General features: G+C 60.3%; 1 protein-coding gene and 1 pseudogene across 1 annotated transcript in view; one reads left to right on the top strand and one right to left on the bottom strand.

Annotated features, from left to right (window-relative positions):
- On the top strand, positions 1–4455 carry LOC119093011 (presequence protease, mitochondrial-like; annotated as a pseudogene).
- A 3512-nt stretch (positions 4456–7967) lies between these two features.
- LOC119093010 (RNA pseudouridylate synthase domain-containing protein 2-like) overlaps positions 7968–26522 on the bottom strand; it is a gene marked incomplete at its 5' end in the record, with an annotated part of 88295 nt that continues 69740 nt past the window's right edge. The window contains 8 exon segments of the mRNA XM_037215903.1: positions 7968–8080; positions 8555–8715; positions 8718–8741; positions 10725–10856; positions 11084–11269; positions 12731–12779; positions 12781–12922; positions 21646–21757. Coding sequence (XP_037071798.1) covers positions 8003–8080; positions 8555–8715; positions 8718–8741; positions 10725–10856; positions 11084–11269; positions 12731–12779; positions 12781–12922; positions 21646–21757 — 884 coding nt within the window.

The following is a 26522-nucleotide window of genomic DNA, read 5'->3' on the forward strand; positions in this document are numbered from 1 at the left end:
TTCGGTAGATGGATTAGCGCTAAATTGGTAAGTAGCCTGCGATAAGTAACGACGGTACCTTTAAGATCTGCAGCCTGCAGGCGAGATGGTCTAGACAGCTTGGACCAAGAAGATACTGTACGTGCAGGGGCATAGGAACTGCAGGGGTGGGGAAGGAGCTAAGTTTCCAAATTTCTGTTGTTTTAGGTGCCATGGGTGTTGACTGGAGAATGCAATACAAAGTGGCCCAGGGTTTTGTACAAAAATAATGTTACATTGAACATGCTAGGCCTAGCAGTGAAATCAGTTTCAGAGCATGTATGTACAGTGTAAATAAAAGAGCTTGGACCTCTGCACACTGCCAGCATCAATTGCAGAGCATGAGAGCCAGTTTGTTCGCCCCCCCCTCACCATAAAACTTCTAGCAGCACTGGCTGCACCAAGCCACTTACCTGAACCCTGGCTGTGTGTGCCTCAACTATGATGTGAGCAGCTCTTTGCTGTCCATGTGTGCCTTATCTGGCAGTTATATAACATCTTTATAGTGACTTTATAGTCTTTATTTGGAGGCAGCCTGTCACCACATGCTATGTATGCGCAAAATTCAATTGTATTTCTTGCGGGCTTATTGTAAGGTTTTGATTAGCCTGCATTTAAGATGCAGGTACTGGTCTAAAGTGTGCTAGCACATCCGTTGTTTTGCCATAATTACCAAAACAAAAAACATCTAAAAATATTGAATAGATTTCAGATATGGGTAATATCTCTAGTTGCATTACAGTGGTGTTTAGTAGCAGTGATTATGTCTGATATAGTGACATCGGCAATGCCTGGCAACTTCCTGGCAGTGACAAATTTTATGGCAATGGTAATGCCTGATGTAGTGTTAATTTGCCATGTATTAGGTATCAGTTTATTTCACTGTACAAACTCTGCTAGCCTCTGAACATTGATTGTTTGATATTTGTCACTGATGTGGTTCCAGTATAGGCAAATAGTTTGCATCATATTAATGTTACTAAGTTTCATGTTTGCAAAGTCATAGGAGCACATCAAATTCTGCTAAAGTGGCAGTTGGGAGGCAGTAAAGAGGGCATTAGTCGGGTTATGATGCAGTTATGGGGGCAATAAGGAGGGGGTTAGGAGGTAATTGGGAGGATTTGAGATATGGCAGCTGGGAGGGAACCTCTTATTGTTGTATCTATGGCTGCTGACTCAGGTTGTCAGAGTAAATTCTGGATGATGTGTGTTTGTTGGATAAACTGCTCACAAGGTTAGCAATGTTAACAATTATCTTTGCAAACCTCATGATCAGCATTTTGCCAGCACTAAATGGATCATATTCTGGTAGAATCAATCACTGCTATATTGGTGACATGACCTAACTGCTTGTTTCTGACATCTGTTGCCACCATTCCAGAGTGAGCGTGCTGATAAATAAGCTCCAGCTGCTCCCCTCGGCCAGAGTCTGCACGAGCCCTGCCATCGGCCGAGCCATGCTGTCGCGCCTGTGCCGGCCGCTGGCCGGCGGCCGGCTGCGGCCGTGGAGCCGGCCCTTCTCTGCCCAGCTGCCGGCCGTCGACTCGCTGGTGCACGGCTTCCGCGTGGAGCGCGTGCAGGAGGTGCCAGAGCTGAGCGCCACGGCCGCGTGCCTGCGCCACGAGGCGAGCGGCGCGCAGTACCTGCACGTGGCGCGCGACGACGCCAACAACGTGTTTAGCGTGGGCTTCCAGACGACGCCGACGGACTCGAGCGGCGTGGCGCACATCCTGGAGCACACGACGCTCTGCGGCAGCCACCGTTTTCCGGCGCGCGACCCCTTCTTCAAGATGCTCAACCGCTCCCTGGCCACGTTCATGAACGCGTTCACGGCCAGCGACTGGACCATGTACCCGTTCAGCACGTGCAACGAGGCCGATTACATGAACCTGCTGGCTATCTACCTGGACGCCGTGTTCAGCCCTCGTCTGGAGCGGCTGGACTTCCTGCAGGAGGGCTGGCGGCTCGAGCACGAAAACCCCGAAGACCCGGCCACGCCCATCGTCTTCAAGGGCGTCGTGTACAACGAAATGAAGGGCGCGCTGTCTGACCAGCACCGCGTGTTCGCCGAGCGGCTGCAGAACGCGCTGCTGCCGTCGCACACGTACCAGCACTGCTCGGGCGGCGACCCGCTGCGCATCCCCGACCTGACCTGGGAGCAGCTGCGCCAGTTCCACGCCACGCACTACCACCCGCGCAACTGCCGCCTCTTCTCGTACGGCGACCTGCCGCTGGCGCCGCGTCTGCGCTTTATCGACGAGCAGTACCTGCAGCGCGCGCCAGCGGCGGCCGCGTGCGACACGCGCGTGCCGCTGGAGCGGCGCTGGAGCGAGCCGCGCCGCGTGCACGTGGCGTGCCGCCACGACCCGATGGCGCCGAGCCCCGAGCGCCAGGCGAGCGTGGCCGTCGGCTTCCTGGTGGGCGACGTGACGGACCGCTACGAGTCGCTGCTGATGCTGATTCTGTCCGAGCTGCTGGTGGGCGGCCCGTCGCGCCCTTCTACCGCTCGCTGATCGAGTCGGGTCTCGGCGCCGACTTCACGCCGTACGTCACCGGCTTCGACAACTCGTGCCGCGAGACGGCCTTCACCGTGGGCCTGCAGGGCGTGGCCGACGCCGACGCCGACAAGGTGGTGGAGGCTATCGAGCGCACACTGCACGAAACCGCCGAGACCGGCTTCGAGCAGGAGCGCATCGACGCCATCCTGCACCGGATCGAGCTCAGCCGCAAGCACCAGAGCCAGAACTTCGGCCTGGGCCTGGTGATGCAGGCCGTGGCGCCCTGGTACCACGGCGCCGACCCGGCCGACACGCTGCGCCTGGACGACCTGCTGGCGCGGCTGCGCGCCGAGCTGGCCGCCGAGCCGCGCCTGCTGCAAGCAGCGGCTGGCGCGGCTGCTGCGAGACAACCCGCACCGCGTGGTGGCCGTCATGACGCCGGAGGCGGGCCACGAGGCGGCCCTGCAGCGGCAGGAGGCCGAACTGCTGGAGCGGAAGGTGGCCGCGCTCACCGACGACGACCGCCGCCAGGTGCTCGAGGACGGCCGGCGTCTGTTGCAGAAGCAAGCGGACGGTGACGACGCGACCAGTCTGCCGATTCTGGACGTGCGTCAGATCGCGGACGCGACCGAGTGGCCGGCGCTGCGGCGCGAGAGCGTGTCCGGCGTGCCCGTCCAGCTGTCTGAGCAGCCGACCAACGGCGTCACCTACTTCCGCTGCGTGATCGACACGTCCACCGTGCCGCCGTACTTCCGACCGCTGCTGCCGCTCTTCAGTCAGCTGCTGACGCGCATGGGCACGCAGCGGCTTGACTACCGGCAGCAGGACCAGCAGGAGCAGCTGTGGACGGGCGGCCTGTCCGCCGCCGTCGCCGTCAGTGACGACCCGGTCGAGCCCGGCCGCTACGAGGAGGGCCTGGTGCTGCGCTCCTACTGCCTGCAGCAGAACGCCGGCCGCATGTTCGCGCTCTGGCAGGACATCTTCGCCGGCGTCGCGTTCGACAACGCCGAGCGGCTGCGCAGCCTGCTGCAGATGAGCGCCGCCGAACTCGCCAACAGCGTGCCGGCCGCCGGCCACCAGTACGCCATGGGCGTGGCATCGGCCGACCTGAGCGCGGCGGGCGCGTCTCCGCCAGCTGTACTCGGGCCTCGACCAGGTGCGCTTTACCAAGAAGCTGGTGGAGGACGGCGAACTCGACATGCTCGTCACAAGATGAAGATGCTGGCCGACATGCTGCTGATGAAGGAGGGCATGCGCTGCGCACTCAATGCCACCGCCGCCGGCCTACCTCCGGCGCTCGCCGGCCTCGACGAGCTGCTCTCGGGCGTGGTCGGCGCCGGCCGCGAGGAGATTGGCGTGCGGCCGGACTTTGCGCCGTCCGGCGGCCAGACGTACGTGCAGCTGCCGCTGCCGGTGCACTACGCGGCGCGCTCGCTGCCCACCGTGCCGTACGCGCACCCCGACTACGCGGCGCTGCGCGTGCTGGCGCGCCCTCCTCTCGCTCGGCCACCTGCACCGCGAGATCCGCGAGAAGGGCGGCGCGTACGGCGGCGGCGCGATCGCCTCGCCCGGCGGCCTGTGGTCGTTCTACAGCTACCGCGACCCCAACTCTCTGCGCACGCTCGACACGTTCGCCGCGGCGGCGGACGTGGCGCGCGACCACCCGTTCAGCGCCGAGGATGTGGACGGCGCCAAGCTGGGCGTGTTCCAGGCGGTGGACGCGCCCGTGGTGCCGGCCGACCGCGGCATGCGCACCTTCCTCAGCCGCATCTCGGACGAGCAGTTCGACGAGCACCGGCGCCGCGTCAAGGCCGTCACGCGCGACGATTTGCGCCGCGTGGGCGAGCTCTACCTGCGGCGGCCGGCCGTCACTGGCACCTGCATCATCGGCAAGCCGTGCGACGGCCTCGACGGCAGCTGGAAGGTGGCGCAGAGCTAGCGGGCCGGCCGGGGCGGCGGGCGTGCGTGTGTGAGGCTGTGTCTGACGGTGGTGTTTCGTTAGTAGTGTTTGCGGCTGTCGCGCCGCCAGTGTTAATGAGCCCGTGTCTCCGGCGCATCACTTCAGCCATAGGCGTGGTCTGTCGCAGGATGTGTGGTGTAGTACGGGCTCTGTTGCCGTCGCTGGCCAACTGGCTGGAGCCCAGGGCCGCTTGTTCCACTGTGCATTAGTCATCGGCTGACCTCTGCTGCAACGCCGGTCACATCATGCAGAAGTCATGCGCAATGTGCATCTGCCGTGGTTTTATGACAGGTATATGTAGACCAAAGTAAAACATATACATCCGACGGTTCCGCTGTCTTTTATTTTCTTTTTAACGAAAGAATGACGTGTGTGCGGCATCCGTTTCCGTTGCACAGCATCAGTATTTGGTATACCCGTGCAGGACCGTTCGTTCGTCTCGATGGCGTAGCTGGCACACTTGGGATCGACGGAGTAAGGCTTCATTCTTGACTGCCGCGGTTCTTTACCACGAGTGGCACCTGAGCTAGGACGTGCGCCGACGACTCGTCCAACAATTCCTAGAGCAATTACCAACTAACGAAGCGTGAAATGGTTGTCCTCCGTAATAGCTTGTAGCATGTAGATGTGCGTCTTACGTGGAGGAGCGCACACGCGCGTGCTGCCGCACTTCCTATGGATGACTGTGTGTGGCGACTTTACTTCTGGTCGCATTACAAGGCCTGGCTAACGTCCCTTGAATTGCCTTCTTTCGTGGGGCTCTAGCGCAGCGATTACTTGCGTTAGTAAAGTGATTTTTGCGGTATGTTCTTTGAAAAGTTGTTAGAGCAGTCGGGACCCACTCGACTCTACAATTCTGGTGAAAACTGGAGGGCTTTTCTTAGTTGGTTCATGCATTGCGAAGCCTTTCAGGCGTGAATAATCTTCCCAGCGCAATTTTCGACTCTGTGAGGCAGTGATGTGCGTAATTCCGGTTTTAATGCCTAAGCCGTCGTCCACAAAAAGCGCTGGCTTTGCGCAGGCTGCTATTAGTGGCGATGATTTGGGCTGACTGATACGTAAGCTTCGCTCTCCACACATCCAATGCAACAGCAGATTCCTCGCAGCCGTCAGCAAAACTTCTATTCAAGGCTTGGTTGGGACCAGGTAAGTAGGAGCAAGGCTGGAACAATTCAAAGGTCTTTAAGGTGTAAGCTTGTCTGGGGCTGGAATCGGCAGTCCCCACGCACCAGGATGGTCGAATGATGCCATCACACCATCATCAGATTGATTGTGGGATGTGATTAACAATCAAAACGAACATGATCAACAAACGGGGAGATCGCGCCGAATGACACGCACGAGACGCACATCCAGACGCCACGCACTGAAGCCTGTCAGGGAACGTCCCCAATATGATGTAGCTCAAGCAAAATGGACAGCGAAAGGTCAGCATTTTGTGCCGAAAGGGTAATCCTTCGCGGCCCGCAACGAGAATGAGGATCCTGTGTTGTTAGAATGGAGATGCTGTCTACATTTTTGAGCGGATGGCCCGCCCACCATGTCATAACTATTGTACATGTGGCTAGGACCAGGGCACACGTCATTCAGGCAAAGGATAACCATGTTTTCGTGGCTGGCATACGTGTACAAGCCTCGCGAATTGTCTTTACCAATGAACAATGAAATACACATTAAAGCGTTCGGTTTGCTTTACGTCCTGGGCTTTGTTCTTTTCTTCGGTTTTATTTCAGAAATACAACTCAGTATTTTTTTCCAGTCATAGGCATCCCCTCGTTCTGCGGGCTATCGCAATGTCACAGTACGCATCACTTGCCCTCAACTAAAGCATGTGGTTCATGAAAATCCGTGTATCTCTGCCATGCTATAACGCTTTTGCCGTGTTTTATGGTCGATTTCGTGCTTCTCGCGTCTTTTATCTAAAGCGATCATGCGCCATCAAGTTAGCCACGAAGACGCGCGAGGCGTTTTACTTCCTTGCGGTTGGGCATGCATTGCACGTACATTTGTATGCGTGTGTAATGCTATCATTTGACTTCATTCGAAGCTTGGTGTCCCCCATGACAGTTTCAGAGTAAACCAAACTTGATTGAACTGTTCGTCCATCACCACACAACGTATGGTAACGGGGGATACTCGAGCAGGAAGCACGCTCCGCGCACCGAGACGCATCAGCCGCCGTTATAGCGGATTCTGAAACGATACCCGCGCTCTGGTAGTCCATTTCCCGTGCGGAAAAAACACCATTTCACCCAAAATCTGTCATGGCTTACTTCCAACCATTTACTCAACACTCTAATTTCTGCCCGGACGTGAGTCGCGGCAAACACTATTTTCCCGGACGTCACGTCCGGCAAACAGGGCGCACAAACAGCGCAGCAGCACACAACCGCGGCCAAAGCGGACGAAAACACGGCGAACGTCTGGCGGCTTTATTGGGCCAAAGCTCTCGCAGGTGCGCTGAGACGCGTCCGCGGAGTGCGGCCACACGGACACCGATCGGACCAGTAGGAACAGCGCCGAGAGACGACACGCGCGCCGCCCGACCGGACACGAGACGGACCCCCGAAGCCAGCCCGGCGCGACCCGACGCGGCCCGGCGGCCGGCGACGGCCGACGGCGGCCGGGGCGCCGCCGGGCGCGGCTGAGGTAAAACCAAGGCACTGCCACAGCGCCGGGCCGGCTGTGACGTCAGAGGGGTGTCATCAAGGCACGGCGGCCGGTGGGTGGCGTCGGCCGGGCTCGCGGTCCGACCTCGCGCTGTCGACGGGGGCGGGACGCGCCGTCCGACGGCGGACGCGCTCCCGCGCCAGCCATGCTCCCGGAGAGAAGAGCCGTCTCGGCGTGCGCCGACAGGCATTACAACTATTTTAGTACGACTGGTTAACGGCGGCCTCCTCGAGACCGGGCGAGTGCCCATTAGTCCTTAGAAACCCTGACAAACAACAAGGCATTTACACGCGCGCCGCTGCGTGCGCTCGGTCCGTTCGTGCCTCGCGCCGCCGAACACAGAGCCAGTCAGGACGGCGCGCGCCACTCGCCCGCGCTCTTTTGATTCGAGTTGTCACGACACTAAACGACGCTATGAACACGGAAGTACAGAAAGCACTGCGCCGCGCCGTCGGCCGACGCGAGATGACCCGGTGCGACAGTCAACCAACACAACATACCGGCGCCCGGCGCACTGCCCACCGCTCCGACGCCCAGCGCTGATAAGATTGCACTGCTGCGCGTCGCCGCACACTCGCGCGCGCCGCGTCTACGCTACAACCCGGCTCCAGGGCCAGAGCCATCCAAGGATGGAAAGACGAAGTTCGGCGCGCTCGCCTCGGCCCCAGCTATGACAAAATACTTGTATCTGGAAGTATTTCGAGGCGGCGGGACGCCGCGGGAAGCCGCCGCGTCGGCAACCGTCGCCTCCCGCGGCCGCCGCGCCGGTCGCGCCGCGCGCCCGCCTGATATACGCGGCGCGGGCCGGCGAGGTTCCGGCCGCGGCCGCCGGGGCGGCGCCACCGTCGGGCCGGCCTCAAGCCTTGCCGTCCGGGTCGCACCAGGCCTCGGCCGCCCAGTCCGGCAGCTGTGTCTCGTACTCCCAGCCCGGGCCCTGCGGCACGTGAGGCGGCGTCAGCACACTGCGCAGCGGTAGGACAGGCTGCGCCGACACACTGCACACTGACCGACAGCACACAGGCAGCGGTAGGACAAGTTGTGCCGATACACTGCACACCGACAGACAGCACACACGCAGAGACATGGCCGAGGATGGACGAGCTAACGTCTCGTAACGTGATGGATTAGTGGAGCGGCTTCAAATCCGGCACGTCCTGGCGGGCCATCACTCTCTCAAACCCGTATAAGCTAAACCACGGCGAAACCCCGAAACATAATTTACACGCACACGTGGGACGAACAAGTGCAAACAACCAATACCCAATCGTCGACACTGACATGGCAACGCGCCGTAACTCGGCAACACACCTTGGCAACGCACCGTAACTCGGTAACACACCTTGGCAACGCACCGTAATTCGGTAGCACACCCTGCCCCCGCTCGCTCCCTCGTCTGCGGTGCACTCACCGAATACTTCAGCGCGTGCAGGTACATGACCAGGTCGCTGGGCTTGGGGTCCCTGTACTTGACCTTGCACTCGTAGCAGTGCGGGTCAACGGTCATCAGGTCGCGCCGGAAGGCGTGGCTCGAGGTCGCGCTGTCGGTCTGGACGCTCGCCTCGCCTGTCTCCGACCGCTCCCCGACGCAGCACCGCCTGCCACACACCACGGCGGCCGTGGCCATCATGACAGCATGAGGCACGACACTAATACTGACAGCGCTGACGGAGGTGCCAGTGGCGGTGACGGTAATGATTTGGGGCTTCGAGGGCATCGACTGCGAGCGATACACGAGCACAGCACAGCACGAGCACAGCATGAGCACAGCATGAACACAGCACAGCACAGCACAGCACAGCATAGCACAGCACCCGACAGCGCCCGGGGTTCGAGTTACAGCTCCGGTGTTACTACAGAACATCACATGGAACATCAAACACCGCAAGTCCACAGGACTGGCCCCAATCACCCCGAGCGGAGCGGAGCTCTGCCTCAGGACTGACCCAGTACACCCGAGCGGAGCGGAGCTCTGCCTCAGGACTGACCCAGTACACCCGAGCGGAGCGGAGCTCTGTCTCAGGACTGACACAGCACACCGAGCGGAGCGGAGCTCTGTCTCAAGACTGACACAGTACATCCGAACGGAGCGGAGTTCTATGTCAGTACTGACACAGTACAACCGGACTGACACAGTACAACCCGAACAGAGCGGAGTTCTGTCTCAGGCTGACTAAGTACACCGAACCCGAACAGAGCGGAGTTCTGTCTCAGGCTGACTAAGTACACCCCAAGCGGAGTGGAGTTCTGTCTCAGGCTGACTAAGTACACTCCAAGCGGAGTGGAGTTCTGTTTCAGGCTGACTAAGTACACCCCAAGCGGAGTGGAGTTCTGTCTCAGGCTGACTAAGTACACCCGAACAGAGCGGAGTTCTGTCTCAGGCTGACTAAGTACAACCCCAAGCGGAGTGGAGTTCTGCATCCACAATCAGCCCTCTACTCTACTCTTTCAAACAGGAGCCACTCGCTCCTCGTCGCGCTCCGCGCTCCAGTCCGAGCGAGGCAGCGCCGCGGCGTGAGCCGTCGTCCGGAGAGGACAAACACGTTGGCTCGGCTCCGAGACAGACTCAGGTCTGACGGCTCGCGCGGGGCGCGGGTCCGCCCGTCCCCATGCAGGACGCGCCGAAGCCGACGGGCGCCTGCCACTGACGGGTTGTGGGCCGTCGCACGGCCATGTGGAAATACCAAATAACGTCCAAGAAATATGTCGGACAATCCATTTCAGACTCGGCCAGGAACTGCATGGCAATGCTGCCCTCGGACATAAACTGGTGAGATTTTCAGCGCCGGGTGACGTATTCCAGCGCTTACAGTGGCCGACATAGACCATTAAACGTCGCGTATTCTTTGTTTCACATCATGAAGACAATTTAAGAGTCCTGAAGGGGGTAACATAATGGGGCGTAGTCCCATTACTGATGTCATTTTCAGGTCCTTTCTTTTACAAAAATCATTTCCAAATTCGGGACAGGCAGTCGGCGCAAAGACGTGGTAGGGATGGCCGGTCAGAAACTAACACCTCAAGTGTCTACGCGATTTGTACCCTCCAACTTCATCAATGTCATCCGTCAATGAAAGGTGAAAAGGGTACGACTACGGAAGAGAAATGCATTCACGGTCCCAACAAGGCTCTCAACGTGAAAGGCTGGCATTCCTTGCACACAACTTGTTTGGCACTGCGCATGCATGCCTGGTGCCGCCTGGCGCCGCCGTAAAGACCGATGATGTCACCGAAATCTCCAATTAGCCAACAGAGCGGTAGAGGCTTATGCTAGCTAAGCGTGCGATATGCATCCTTTACTTAACATAACACCACACATTGAACAGAACATTCATGTGCAGCACGACAGCGAGGGAACTAGTCTGAGAATTCGTTCACCCCTGCCCTGCCCTCTCCACCGTCGTGCTGGCGCTCGCGGCCGACCGGTGGTCCGGACCGGCGGCCGGACGGCGGCACGGACCGGCGGCCGGACGGCGGCACGGACCGGCGGCCCGGACCAGCGGCCCGGACGGCAGCACGGACCGGCGGCCGGACGGCGGCACGGACCGGCGGCGCGGACCCCGTGCTCTGCGGGCTCTGACCTGGCTGGGCCTCAGCTCCGACGGTGACGTTCGGCGCGGACCCGTCCGAAGGGCCGGGGCTGGCGGGCAGCGGCGAGCCGGCCGGGCAGCGCCCGGCGCCGGCCGGCACCTCCGCCGCCGGCTGGCTGTCCACTGGGGGCGGCGCCAGAGGTCAGCGGCGGCGGTGGCGGAGAGCGGCGAGCGACCGGCACACATGTCACCACGTCGACACACGAGAGGAGGGAGAGGAGCGGGCCCCTCACGAGTTTCGCTTCATCCACTGACTAGACACGGTGCCCGAAGGCAGGAGCACAACCCCCACGGCGCGGGTCGTCGTTCCGCGGAGTCGGACGCCCGCCTCGCGCCCTGTCGACACTCACCGGCCTCCTTGGCCTTGAACATGCTCAGCTCGACATCGCCGTCCATGCCGAGCCAGTTCTCGGCATTGTGGATGGCGATGAGGTCCTGGATCAGCTGTTCGTCCGTCTTCAGAATGGTGCCGCCCTTGCCCTTCTGCGGCCCGAACACCGTGTGGTTGTATAGCGGGTCGTTGATGATTGGGTACCCTGTGGGAGCGGACGTCACCTGTCAGCCGCTGACGCCCGCGCTCGGGAGGACTCGGGACCGCAGAGCGGTCGAGGGACGGCGGCAGCAGCACTCAACACGCCAGGGGCGGAGGAGCTCAGCAGCGGCTGCCACCTGCAGCCGCGCCTGCCGCGGATCGGTGAACACCTTCAGATCGATGGCTGGCGCATCACAAGAGGCTGGACTTTGGGGTGACCGGCCGTCAGCTCAGGCAACAAACTGGCCGGCGGGTGACGGTGACAGGGCGATGGTTAGACGCTCTGGGTCAGGGAAGACGCACTGGACGATGTTTTGAACCGGGCAGCGGGTCGGGCAAGCCTCCTCGTCGTTTTATTGACTACAAATGCACAGTAAATGAATTGAAAATGACATCAAAGTGCATTGCACTTATTGGAGGCCCTGTTACCCGGTGAAAATAGCGCAAGAAATGCACAGCCGCCATTCTGGAACGCCACATTAACGCTCGTCAGCAAATGACTTTGTCGGGTAGAACACCGGCCGCCTTCTCGGCATCGCAACACGCATCTTAGCGCGCTGATGACTGCGATGCGGGGAGACGAGAAATGCTTGGAACTAAGAGGTCACCTTGATACCATCGCCCACGGAAGTGTTTGTGCTCTGAAACAATGTGTTTAACAGCGAGGACGAAGATAGGGTGGAATAATGCATACTAAGCGTTGTTGCTACAAGACCGGGGTCTATCACAAACGTTGCCTGTCAGAATTTGCCTGACACCTGACAAAAATGGACAGTAAGGAGGACAATGTTTTGCATTCTTCTGGCTGGGACCACAGATACAGACAATGGAGTCCGATCTCTCTACTCCAAATCGACGGAAACTCAAGTCAGAAAGGGCCACTTGCTGCACGGACAGCAGCATGAATGCTTCATTAAACTGATAGTGTAGGAAAGGACGCGTAGTTATCAGCTGTTCGATTACAGTTTTTCAACGTGGAAGGCTTACGATGAATCTAGTGGTTTCTGGACGTCATGTCAAATGTTAGGGTAAGTTGCGCCGTTTTCACTGTTCAGCCCTTTACTAACCACACCTTACAAAACTACGCCGCAGGTGACGTGGAAGGAATGACCGTTGACGGGAAGCTGGACCAGTACCAGCCAAGGACTCAGTGTGTGAATTGCTGAACGCTCTTCCTGTTTCCAAGTATTCCGAGTTTTCAGCGCTCGTCTGGCCTTGGCGTGATAAAAGCACGAACGAAGTCCACTCAGCGGCATACATGCGATTCCTTCCGTGAGCTAGCACTGCCTGCTTCGACATGGCCCCAACAAAGCACAGTAAATCTTAACTTGCGCCACTTAACTCACGTCTAAGCACGCAGCGAAGTCGTCCAAGGGTCATAACCTCACTCTGATGCCTTGCATGCGGCTCCAGCGCCCGCGCTGGCGCCGGCGGCGTCGCCCAGCACGTGCGCCGCCCAACTCACCCAAATACTGCAGATGCACACGAATCTGGTGCATGCGGCCGGTGTGCGGTCCTGCAGACGACCACCGAGGAGCGGCCGTTGAAGTTGAGTCGGCTGAACTCGGTGAGGCATTCCTTGCCTTTGGGGGAGACCTTGCAGACCCCGATCTTGTAGCTGACCACCTCGATCGGCTCCTTGCAGGACAGCGGCTCACTGCGACGGAGCGGCGCAGCGTGAGGGCGCGGCGGACGGTCTGGCCGGGTGCTCTGTGCGGCGCGGCTCGCGGGTCTGGGCGGGGTAAGGCTCGCTGCGACGGAGCGGTGCAGCGTGAGGGCGCGGCGGACAGTCTGGCCGGGCTCGCGGGTCTGGGCGGGGTAAGGCTCGCTGCGACGGATCGGTGCAGCGTGAGGGCGCGGCGGACAGTCTGGCCGGGCTCGCGGGTCTGGGCGGGGTAAGGCTCACTGCGACGGAGCGGTGCAGCGTGGGGGCGCGGCGGACAATCTGGCCAGGTGCTCTGTGCGGCGCGGCTCGCGGGTCTGGGCGGGGTAACCGCGGGTCCGACGGTTGCTTTGAGCCGTGTCATAGCAAGCGAGAGTTGGGCTTTTCCCCAGTTACCCGCAGTACCACCGCCTCCTGTCGAAGAAAGTATCGAAGACACACACCGAGTCTCTGCTCCTCCCTGGACACTCGCATCTCTGCCGACCGACGCACCACGTGAGCCCTGGAGACGCCGGCGGCTCTTTCAGCCCCATCACGTGGCCGGCGGGGAGCGGACGCTGCGTGCCGACTGTGGCTCCCCCGCCGCGCGGCGAGCGAGACGCGCCGGGCCGGAGCGGCGCCGCGGACCGAGCCCGCGCGTTCGCCGAAGTTCGGCGCCGCACGCAGTTCCCTCAGATCGCGGCGGCCTCTTCCCGGCACCGACGCTGACCGCCCCGGTGGGTCAGTGCAGGAGCCAGTGGAGAGCCGGCACATCACACGCAAGGGCCTCGGGTCCGACCACCCGAGCACAGGCCAGTACCTCAGACGGCGGCTCCCAAAGGCTCGCCCATCGGAGCGGGCCTTTTAGACGCAGGACCCCACAGCGCGCCCTCCACGTCAGAGAACTGACCTTTGGACCATGAAGCCTTGGGGTGCAGTCGCCGGAGCTAGGAGCTGACCCCTCAGCACCACGGCCTCGGGGTCCAACCATCAGGTCAGGGGACCCACCTCTCAGGCGCCGGGCCTGGGGGCCCATACACATGACTGAAGGGCCGACCGCTTAGACCCCGAGCCCCAGATCAGCCGGGCGAAGCAGCCCGAGTCCCAGATCAGCCCGACGGAACAGCCCGGGCCCCAGATCGGCCCGACGGGACACCCCGAGCCCCAGATCAACCCGGCGGAGCAGCCCGAGCCCCAGATCAGCCCGTCGGAGCAGCCCGAGCCCCACATCAGCCTGTCGGAGCAGCCCAAGCCCCAGATCAGCCCGACGGAGCAGCCCGAGCCCCAGATCAGCCCGACGGAGCAGCCCGAGCCCCAGACCAGCCCGTCGGAGCAGCCCGAGCCCCGGATCAGCCCGGCGGGGCAGCCCGAGCCCAGATCAGCCCGACGGAGCACCCCGAGCCCCAGATCAGCCCGTCGGAGCAGCCCGAGTCCCACATCAGCCCGCCGGAGCAGCCCGAGCCCCAGATCAGCCCGACGGAGCAGCCCGAGCCCCAGATCAGCCCGACGGAGCAGCCCGGGCCCCAGATCATCCCGACGGAGCAGCCCGAGCCCCAGACCAACCCGGGACCTCCCGGACACGCCACTCCCGGCGCCCCACCTAGGCTTTCCGCTCGGTCGAAGGACCCCAGCCGAAGCCCTGCCCCCCCCCCCCCGCAAGGGTCTGCCGATCACAGCAGAAGAGACCACAGGATCAAGAGAAGAGCACCTCACTGCACGAGAGGGGCCAATGACAACGGCTCGTGTCGCTGACCACTCCGTCTACGGCGCACCAAAGTTCGCTTCAGAACACATTTCTCAGCAACCCAGCCCAGCCCAGCCCAGCCCAGTGCCGGTCTGGCAGTTGCTCAACGGTGGTCCAAGCGGCGCTCTGTGGTGACCACGCGGTGGAGCGGAGTGGCCGCCATGGAGGCTGCCGCTTCCCGAACCCGGCGGAGAGTCGGGCGCACGGGGTAGCAGACGGCGGAGAAGATAGCGCACCGGCTGGGCACCGGCGCGCGCACGGTACCAAGCGGCGGGATGGTTCGCGCTGATAGCCCGGCCGACGTGATGTGACCAGCAGACAGGGACAGCACAGACCAAGCAGGGATGTACACCAGCCGGCGCCAGCGGGCGGAGCGTGCAGCTACGGCTTTGGCGTACTCGAGAAACTGGATACTAAAGCTCCCGTGCGCCTAATGATAGTGATTGAAGTTACTGCGTCCGGAAAATCTCGCAATGACACACGAGAACCTGCAGAGGTTGATCCCAGCTTTTTCCCGACCGCTAGGCGTATAATGAGGACGGCCGCAGTGTCATACTATACGGACCACCTTCGTGATGCACAATCCAGGATGTCGCCGTCCAGTGACGACAAAAACGGCAATCGACAACGCACCGGCGGATCAAGTCCTGGGGTTTTCACCGGAGAACCTATTGATCCGCAAACTGCGCAATGAACACTGTTTCTGGCGTAGTGCGTCCAGGAGCGCGGCACATCCTCTGACCCTGCACAATCGCGCCGAAACGCTGGTCTCCGTCACACACCGTAAAGGGCGTGGCAGGTAACAGCATATCGACGTTCAAAACACGCCTTCTCCCAGACGTAGTACCTCGCGCACTGCAGGATGACACGGACGCGCCTCGTTCGCCACGGCCGCGGCGCGATTGCCGCGCGCCCGGCGGCGGCGCGACCGGGGCGCTCGGCGCCGCGCCGCGGGCGTCGTCTAATCACCGCCCGGGCGCGGCGCCGGCCGGCCGGCGACACCCGTGCCAGTCGGCGGCGGCACGTTAGGTCAATACGGTCCGGCCGGCGCCGCGCCAGCACCGGGCTGAGTACCTGCGGCCGCTCCGCCCGACCAGAGCCGGTCGATCGTCAGAAAAACAGCCCACGAGACGCGCCGGACCGAATCAGCGCCTGCATATTTGACCGACTCGATTAGCGGTTCGGCGGCGAGCGGCGGTCCACTCGCCGCCCGCATGAGGCGCTTCATGTTTCATCACAGCGCTGATCTTATCAGGCACCCAGGAACCGCTGATTTTCGGCGCAGTGCGCACACCAGTGGGCGCCAGCACCAACGGCTCCATTACTCTTCCGATGCTAAGGCATGACAAGTCTGGGCGCAGGGGCGTCGAGAGCCGCTATTGCGCCTCGCGTTCGCGCCAGACCGCTGGGGGCTGGAGGAACCGGCCGGACCGTACGTCCAGCGGAAGGCGCTGCTGTACATGGTGCCGCTGCACTGGTAGGCCTGGATGGAGGCGCTAAGAACCGCACAACCAGACGGCGTGGCAGCTGAAGACGGCTGCAGACAACAGTCCACTGGATGAAGGTGTGCTGTGATGGCATGGCCGGCAATTGACGCCTAGCCTGCGCTGCTGGCGGCCATGGAACTGCAGGACAGCTACCGGACAGCTGAAAGCGACACCAGGTACCTGGACGGGACGCTTGGTGTCCGGACGGGACGCCTGGTGTCTGGAAGGACATGTAGTGTCTGGTGTCAGGACGGGACACCTGGTGCCTGGACGGGACACCTGGTGTCAGGACGGGACACCTAGTGTCTGGTGTCAGGACGGGGCACCTAGTGCCTGGACAGGGACACGTGTGTCAGAACGGGACTTCTGGTGTCTGGACGGACACCCCGTGTCTGGCATCAGGACCGGGCACCTGGCGCCTGGACAGACACCGAGTGCCTGGTGTCAGGTCGGGACGCCTGATGTTGGCGCATGTCGGCGATTCAGTCGCTTGATAGTGCGGCGGTAGGCGGCACCGGCTGCCATGAGCCAGTGCCGTTGGCTCTGCGCATGCCTGAGGACGGCACCGAGCCTCGCGTTAAGAGCAGGCTGCACCCAGCTGTGGCGGGGGTGTGGGCGGCACCAACACGCCACAGCTGGTGTCTAGCGAGCAGTTGGCAACTACGGCTGACTGTCGCAAGGTGTGTAGTGGTAGTTCCAGGAATAGGAGCCCATGGCTGGTGGGATAGCTCGTTCAGCCGTGCGTTGCGTCAGGCTTGACGGCGTTGCTCCACTCCATCCCGACATCACAAGGACTTTGTTTGTCAAAAGATGCTACAGCGGGATTCACCCAAGTTTCCCAACCCATCTCACCGTGCAACAACATCATACATCGCTGCGTTCGCGCCGCCGTTTTCGATCAGTCTGATTGGTTTTTCCCCCCGTTGGCTCTAGAAATTGCCTTCCCTCTCCCGGAATGATGCACTTTAAAACTGCGCAGAATCCCGACAGGCATTCAAAGGATTTGGCCGTTGACAGAGACTGCGGCGGCGGCGTGGCTCCTTTCAGCTGCTCCGGTGCAGCGGCGGCGTCCCGTAGACGTCAGCACTCCCTGAGCCACCTTCAGAACCAGTTGCAGACCAACTCTGGGAGTTGAACGGACATCGCCGATTTGTTCCGCCGCAGCGCCGTGGTGCCTCAAACCTAGCAGCGGCGCTTCTCGCGTGCACGAACGCCGCCACAGTATTTTGGTGTGTGCGCTTGGCAGGTGATTCCCGCTTAATGTATAACTATCTGTAAACAGGTGTGTCGGGCTAGTTCCATCAAGCGATGAGTAATCACCGTCGATGATTTACGGTGACGGAATATTGGGGATCATGTGACAACAGTTAAGTGAGTTGCGGAATTTCATGGTATGATTAACTGAAATCACAAAACGACCGCAAAATATAAAACAAAAAACGGGGTTTACTCGGAGGGGGGTCAAGGTCGCCTGCTGACCCACTCCAACCTTGAACGAGTTGCGCAAGCCCGATGGCGGTTCATATAACGAAGTAAGTTCAAATGGGTTTTAAAAATATTCCTGCTCCCCCCGCCCTCACCATCATTTGTGACTTCCTTCGTGCAGAAAAGCATACCTGATAGCTCATGTCATTATTTCAGGTCAGTTTTCCCCCATGCGCGGTTTCGCCTTCCTTCCGGGCGAGAGATTTACCGCGCTCAACATCGAGGGCGACACATCTACTGTTTGATCATCAGCACCCCCACATTCATCAACATAGCTTAAACAACCCGAGTTCCTGCACCTGTTCGGCGGCCGAATAGTCGCAGCCCACTCCTGTCCATTCGAGGGCTCGGGGCCAACACAAGCGCACTGGCCGCCGGACCTGCGTGTCCGCGCGGCCCGGCCGCGCCTGTTTTGATTGGCTCGCCGGTCGCGTGACGTCACACAATGCGCGGCACCGCCGTGCTTGGCTTGGCGAGAGGGCTCGGCTGGCGGGCAGAGGCGAGAATGATAATGGACGTTTCCGCACTCGCGCGGGCCCGCGCTGAGCCGGGCTTTGTTTCGCCGAGGCGTGTGCGCTCATGCGTGCCGCTCCTCGACAGCAGTCAGGCGAGAGACGACCTGGCGCGGCCCGGCTGCAAGGGCGGTGCGCACCTAGGCCCGGCCGGGCCGTACGGAGTTCAGTGCCGAGACCGGCTGCCCTCCCCTCGTCTCAGCAGGAACGAGGGAAGGGCGGCCGGGAGAGAAGGTGCACTCGGGTGTGCGGGAGAAGAAGAGGAACTGGGAGGATTCAATGTACTTCCCGGTCACAAAAGGATCGGACCTGCACGGCGTCAATCTTGACTAGAGGATGGAAAACGGTCCTCCAGGATCCGTGGAGTGCGACGAAACGCGCTGGGATTACACAAACGTCCCAAGCAAATGAGGCGTTACGTCAACCGAGGCATACACGGAAAAGCATCCACAGCAAAGTCTGCGACAAAGGTACGGGAGGGAATGCGTCAAGTCGGGCCGAGACGAACACCCAGTCCGATTCAAGATCGTGCACGGCCTGCATGCGAAAACAAAACCGCGCCCCTACACGAGATTGGCTTCGTGGCGCGAAGCAATTAAAGCCTTAAGCTAGACGAATCCAGAGGCGATCAGACTGAGCACGTACCAATGAGCTCTGACGAACTCAAAGCCGCTCAGCATAAAATCACCGAGCACTAATCGCTCAAACTTATCGAATGAATTACAAAGTTGCTCAATAGCCTGGGACACTTCGACGTAAGCCTCCGCCTGCCGCCGGCGGCAGAATCGCTCAGCGGCGGCTCTCCGCGGGCGCACACGTACGATCGCCGGTCGTGTCAGCCAGCAGTGACCTCGCCGCGTCCGCTAGGGCGAGCGCTCCGCTGGCGCCAGCTGAGACTCCGGCGAGCGGCGCCGGGGCGCCAGCTGAGACTCCGGCGAGCGGCACCGGGGCGCCAGCTGAGACTCCGGAGCGGCGCCGAGGCGCCAGCTGAGACTCCGGCGAGCGGCGCCGAGGCGCCAGCTGAGACTCCGGAGCGGCGCCGAGGCGCCAGCTGAGACTCCGGCGAGCGGCACCGGGGCGCCAGCTGAGACTCCGGAGCGGCGCCGAGGCGCCAGCTGAGACTCTGGCGAGCGGCGCCGGGGCGCCAGCTGAGGGCACCAGCGGCGCCGTTGCGGCCTCGTTAACGGCCCCGGCAGCGCCCCTCGAGCGGCGGCGCGTGCCGGCGCCGGTGCCCTCGGCGGCGCCCACCGGACGCCGGCGGGTCCTCGAGCCGACCAACAATGCGGCGGCGGGCGGGGGCGATCGCGATCGGGCACGCGCCTCGCCCCGGCCCGCCGGCCGCGCCGGTGATACGATCGAGCAGGTCCCGCTGTCGGGCCGCGGAGACGGCCGCGCTGGCCGTGCCTTATCCGCCCGGCGCCGGCCGGCCGGGCGGCGGCGAGCGTCCGGCGGGGCGGCTCTCCGGCGCGCATCAACTACACAATAACGGCGCACTCGGCGTGCGCAGGCTGGCTGCCGCGGCGAGAATGTCGGCGTTGACGAACTGAGTCGCGAAACGAAGCTTGCTAGCGGTGCCCGTGGACAACATGCGCTCGTCAGCTTACGACCAGTGACGGGGTCTGTGTGGCACAGGACGAGCGAGGCGGAGCAGAGGAAAGATAGCTGTAAACTGACATCTTGATAATGTTGGGTGAGCTAATGGTAATGGAATGAGACCAAACACAATGGTACATATAATATCGTGATCATGTTGCGTGAGCTAATGGTAATGAAATGAGACCAAGCACAATGGTACATATAATGTGGGCTCAGCTAATGGCACCGGACATATTCGGCAACTAATACCAGTGGGTTTGGTCCGTTGGGAAGCCCACCTTTCATGAGGATTAAACAGGCGGTGGGGCTCACTACTGCAGCATAACGGCGCTGATTCACTAATAGCGCCGGCTGAAATTGGCTGGCTGAGCCAGGCCGGGGCCGACAATTCAGACGATCACGTCGATGAGCTGGCAGTTACATACGGCTTGGCAATTGTCATTAACGCATTGTTTAGATAATTATCTGCTGGGTGGGTATTGGTGACAGTGAACAAGACAATATGAGTGTGTATCTCGCATGGTCCCGTCTCCCTCAGTTTAGGCTTCAGCGACTTACATTCAAAATCAGTTCTTGAAGGCCGTTTCCTGGCCAATTACCAACGCTCCTATTGGTCGGGCAGTTTTGATGGCTGTTGTTAAGTTGCAGCTGTTAAATGTACCCCAACTGAGCGGCTCGTATCGCATCTTTGCCCTTTCTGGTTTCCCGCACCTGACATTCCTCCTTACGGCATTCTACAACAGCAGATCCATGATTCGCGCCGGACAGTGCGTGTCTGTCTGCACGTCGATCACACTTCTCTGACGCCCTTGCCCGCTTTTTCCATCGTCAGAACGGAACGGATTTGTCCCGTGCCGCTATGACGCCGGGACGTAGAAATCTCGACCCGGTCTCGGCCCTGCACTCATCAGTCTTCCTGCGTCTTAATAACTGTAGCTCGACATGTGAAGCGAACGGGGAGGTAAAACCGTGGTGATTTTGTGACGATGCAGGACAAATCTACCTTGGCTCGTACGCAAATGCGCAACAGCCCACGCGGCAAACCTTTATACAAAACTAAGTATTATGTTGCTGAAAGCATCGTGAACGTGCGATTGGGGAATGCGAAGATATCAGCTTCCAGGAGGTACGAAGGCCGAACCAGACCTGGACGCCCAAGTTGGGGAATTTTACGATAATTTAAAAGCAGTCTTGCTCTGCCTGCGCCCTCGCACGTGACCACCACACTATCCGATTGGGGCATGCAGTATCATTAATCTACGAGTGGCCATACTGTGACCCAGCAGGGCCCCACGCCGGCCCGCTGCTGGATCTGTCCGAGGTGGCCGCACCGGCGCCACGGCTGGACCCTGACTGAGGCCGCCCGGAGCGGTCCCGATCCCACGGCCACGCCGACCGAATCAGTCGACCCCCCCCCCCCTCACCCCCCCCCCCCTCACCGCTCCCTCGGCCGCAAGCACCGGGAGCTGGAGCTGTTCTGTCAGGGAGCTGAGCAGGCTCAGAGGCGGAGCTGGCGCTGAGCGCGTCGCTGCTACGCCCGCGGTGCCCCAGCCCTGCCGCTGCTGGGAAATGCGCAGCGTACGCGTATCTCGCGGCGCTGGCGAGGACAGCCCGCCGGCCGCCCGTCAGGGCCACTGTCTTCGTGACGGAGCAAAACTGACCCAATGTAACAAGCGAGATCACGACCGCGATGCATGATGCAAATACAGCACGCCGGACCTGCGTGTCGCTTGCAGCGGCAACATATTGGCGCACAACCAGGGTGGGCCGGCGCCGCTCAGAGTCGCCTCCCGTCTCCAAAATGGGCTTCGCGGTGTCCATCAGCAGCTCGCCTGAGATTGTCGCTCATCGCCAGCTAACAGAATCCACGGATCTTCGCTCGACTCGACCGCGTGCGCACGACGGGTCACTGACCTGGGGAACTCGCCCTCGACGCGGCACACGTACTCCTTGGTGACCTGACGGGTGCGGATCTGCTGCTCCATGTCGCGCGCCTTGGCCGGGGTGCGGCCGAACATCAGCAGACCTGCCAGGTCAGAGGTCAGGTCAACAAAGTTCGCACGTGTCAGGCAGACAAAATCCTCGACCAGACCACTGACGCAAAACAAATCCCTACAACTTCAAGTCAGGTCAAGGTCATATAAGCTGTTAAGTACATTTGCGAGGAGCATATTCACAAAGATAAGACGGTAGTAATAGCCTTATTCCTATGAGAAAACCTGGGAGAATGGAGATATAGATGCGTTGATATTTTGGCAACATGATTTTATTGAAACAAATAGCAGAAGTGAATTCATCTACATTATCTATATCTCCATTGTCCTGATTTTTCTCCGAAGAATAAGGCTATTACCACTGTCATATCAGACCGAGATCAGTTAACTTAAACAGCGGTCATCCGTCCGAGTACACATACCGGGGCAGGATGCGCCATAATGACGTTAACCTGTGCCCCGAACAGCCGAAGCCCGGCCACACCGTTCATTAACGCAAAGACTCTCGGACCGCTGCTGCCTTAGCTCGACAATAGCAGACCTCAGCACTCCCATGCCAATGATCCATTCCGGCGTCATAATGACCGCCAACTAAGCCCGGCGGCGGAAACGGGAGGGGGGGGGGGGGGCAATACAATATCCTCCCCCAAGTTGAGCGCCACACTCTGAATGCATAGCTTCATTACCACCCAACGAGCCGTAGCATCGGGCTTTAATGGGACTACCACAACGCCGCCGTCCAGCCGCCCAACGCGCGCGCGATCAGGTCGATCCCAGCCTGATGGTATCAGGCGCACCGGTCCGGATGGTATCAGCGGGACCGGTCCGGATGGTATCAGCGGGACCGGTCCTGATGGTATCAGTGGGACCGGTCCGGATGGTATCAGTGGGACCGGTCCGGATGGTATCAGCGAGACCGATCCGGATGGTATCAGCGGGACCGGTCCTGATGGTATCAGCGGGACCGATCCGGATGGTATCAGCGGGACCGATCCGGATGGTATCAGCGGGACCGATCCGGATGGTATCAGCGGGACCGATCCGGATGGTATCAGCGGGACCGATCCCAGCGGCATCAATCGCACCGGTCCGGCTCCGGCTTCCGTCTGACGGCGGTCACACCTCTGCTGCATGACATCCGGTGTAGCACCCGATGCCACGCGGCCGGGCAGGGTGGGCGCACGCTTTCACGACCAGCACGGTACGCGCCTGATGGAGTGATCTTCAAGCGCAATCTACAAGTACCTGCACAGCACGTCGCGCCACAGCACGGAGGTGCGACGGACTCCGCAGGGGTTGCTTTACCTGGCTTGTTCTTCAAATACAGAGGTATCGATTTCCGGTGGCATGCCAATGGTTTCGCGCTGCGATGGTCACGCAATAGCAGGTCACTATGCATGATCATTTTTGTGGGCCATTCGCAGATGCCACTGACCGAGGTGTACGATGCTTCTTTTATAGTCCGCTTCTTGAATTTTCGCTCGCAAGCTATGATTGTATACGAATTGGGATAGAAACGGTCACATTCCTGAAGCGGTATTTGGGTGTGGTCACAGTCATTGACTTAATAGACTATCCGGCATAAACCCATGCCAATGCTTCAAAGGATTCAGACTGTCTCTTTGTGTAACACTCTCAAAGACGTCCGTGGAACACCAAGGCAGATGCCATTTCAATGGATAAATGACATCGACTGCTGAGGTTGACCAAAAGATGCCAACATCAGCGGCCATCCGCCCCAACAATCCAAACCTGAACGCTGCTCCATCATGGCAGCTTGTCGCGTTTGCCAACATCACTTCCAGTTCCTTTGAGAATTCCCACTATTCTCAACCTCAGACTTGGTCATATAGAAAGGTGCGAACTCATGCGGACCGTGGAAACCTAGCAGAACCATTCCCGCTTGCTTGGCATTAACCGGCGTAGCGTGATCAAAGCCCTTGGGTCGCAAACTGTCAACAAGACGCCAGACTTCATTAGTCAGCAGACTCCAGCCGCTTTAGGTCTGGGTCCGCCGCCAGCCCCGCCTGCCGTCCCCCCGGCGTCAGAATTACACCCTCCTAGGGGACCAGCTCACGGACCTGGCACGTCCATCACAACACCCCGGTGAGCCCCTGGACACCCGTTACACCCTCCGAGCGCCCTGCGCCGTCCGGCCACACGTGACGTCACCACGCCCTCGCCGTCTGGGGACGGCGCGACGCCGGCGGCGGCGGCAATCGCTCTGACCGGGCCGCCCTGACCGGAGCGCGCCGGCCGGGCCCCGGGCGTCCGTCTGTCACCTGGCGCCGCGCGCCACGCATGCGGCGCAAACAGATCAATAGCGCCGCGCCTGTCGGACGTGCGGCGACGAGCGGTGCAGGCTCGAGCCGGTTCACCCCCGCTCTCCTCTCGCCGCGGCCCGGCCCTCCGCCAGACGACCTGTGCTTCACACGAGACCACCACTCACGTGGAGGAGCACGCCCGGCCGACGAGCGCGCCTCGCTCGGACGCGCTCATCCCCGCGCCGAGCGCGAGGTGACGACACCCGGAGCTCGCCACGCCACTCCATCTCAGACCGATGTTGCCAGACGCTGTTGCCATCTCATGACCGTGAAGGCATCTCAGGCCGATATTGCCAGACGCTATTGTCATCTCATGACCATGAAGCCATCTCAGACCGCTATTGCCAGACGATATTGCCATCTCATGACCATGGAGGCATATCAGACCGATATTGCCAGACGCTATTACCATCTCATGACCGTGAATCCATCTCAGACCGATATCGCCAGACGCTATTGCCATCTCATGACCGTGAAGTCATCTCCGACTGATATCGCCAGACGATATTGCCATCTCATGACCATGAAGGCATCTCAGACCGATATCGCCAGACGCTATTACCATCTCATGACCGTGAATCCATCTCAGACCGATATTGCCAGACGCTATTGCCATCTCATGACCGTGAAGCCATCTCAGACCGATATTGCCGACGCTATTGCCATCTCATGACCATGAAGCCATCTCAGACCGCCACTGCCAGATGGGTTGCGTTGCTGCTACCCAGCCGGCGATTACAGTCGTGGCTAGACGCTGGCTCGACACGGGGAAGCACATTAACGCCACCGGCTCCAGCGACCAAAAAACACCGTAGAGTGACTGTAGCGCGCCGAGCGGCCCCACTACCATCAGCTCTGCCGCCGCCATGACCCAATGACGCCCTGATTTAGCCTATTCACGGCGGAAATCCGCCGGCGATCGGCGCGTGCGGACAGTTGCCATGACGATCCCGCGCCGCCAGGCAGCAGACCGCTAACAAGGCTGGCGGCCGTGGCGCGTCCTGAGCGTGACGGCGGGGCGCGCACGGCTGCGAGCCGGCACCGACGGAGGTCTCCCGCCGTTCGCGGGCACCTCCGTCGGCTTCATGGGCGCGCTGCCCTCGTGAGAGGGTGCCAGCGGGGGTTCTCCCCGTGCGGCGCAGCGCTACTGTACTCCACAGTCCGCCTGCCAGCTTCGCAATCCACCTGCCAGGTCCACAGTCAACCTGCCAGCTCCACAGTCAATCTGCCAGCTCCACAGTCAATCTGCCAGCTCCGCGGCCCGTCTGCCACACCTGCCGCCTCCGTGAAGCCTGGACACGCCTAGCGTCTTTTGAGGCTCGGTCGCCGGGGAAGCGCGTGAGGCAAGGCCAGGTCAGTCGTGGATGGCGTGAGTGACCGGACCAGCAGCCGGCGGCGTCAGCCACTACCGGGTGAACCTAAGATGGCGTGAAGGACCGGGCCAGAATCGGACGGCGTGAGCCACTACCGGGCGAACCTCAGATGGCGTGAATGACCAGGCCAGCATCGGACGGAGTGAGCCACTACCGGGCGAGCATCAGATGGCGTGAATGACCAGGCCAGCATCGGACGGCGCGAGCCACTACCGGGCAAACCTCGGATGGCGTGAATGACCAGGCCAGCAGCGGACGGCGTGAGGCACTACCAGGCGAGCCTCAGATGGCGTGAATGACCAGGCCAGCATCGGACGGCGCGAGCCATTACCGGGCGGACCTCAGATGGCGTGAATGACCGGGCCAGCAGCGGACGGCGTGAGGCACTACCGGACGAGCATCAGATGGGGTGAGGGACCAGGCCAACAGCAAATGGCGTGAGGGACTAGACCAGCAGCGGACGGCGTGAAGAACCAGGCGAGCAGCGCATGGCGTAAGCTCTGAGCAGCCTGGCGGCGCCCATCGGTCCTATTCCAGATGTACCTGCGATGGACCCATGGGCCCACATGTGTAGTGAAGTTCATGAGGGGCGAGACTTAACGACAACTCGCCACCGCTTAGAAGCAGTAACAGACCAAAACACTTCGTAATGGTTCAGCAGCGAGCATTACGGCATGGCGAAAACCAGTTCATGTCGGAAATATTTTGTTTTTTAACTGGAAGCTAAACTGGAAACTTAACTGAAAACTGGAAACTGGAAAAACAGAAAGAATATGTTGCAACCGGCTCTTTGATCCACTCAGTCATCTAATCACGGATGACTCTCAAACAGACATGAATATGGTATCACAACATGCCATCGCCTGGCCAAGCGCTTTGATGGGCTGATTGCCCGTGACATTCTGTCGCAATACACAACAAAATGACACGACCCGTTAGGAGATTTCGTAAAACATGACATATTCATTTGAGCAACAGTTGAGGACCTAGTTCTCAGGAGGGTTTCTTGACAATTTCCCACGCCAAATAGCGATGACCGAAAGCAAACCACCACTTGAATCTGACCCTAAAACTGATAGCACCATTGGGTACAACGAAAA

Source organism: Pollicipes pollicipes, unplaced genomic scaffold (assembly GCF_011947565.3).
Source record: "Pollicipes pollicipes isolate AB1234 unplaced genomic scaffold, Ppol_2.1 Scaffold_3812;HRSCAF=4468_pilon_pilon_pilon, whole genome shotgun sequence".
Lineage (NCBI taxonomy): Eukaryota > Metazoa > Arthropoda > Thecostraca > Pollicipedomorpha > Pollicipedidae > Pollicipes > Pollicipes pollicipes.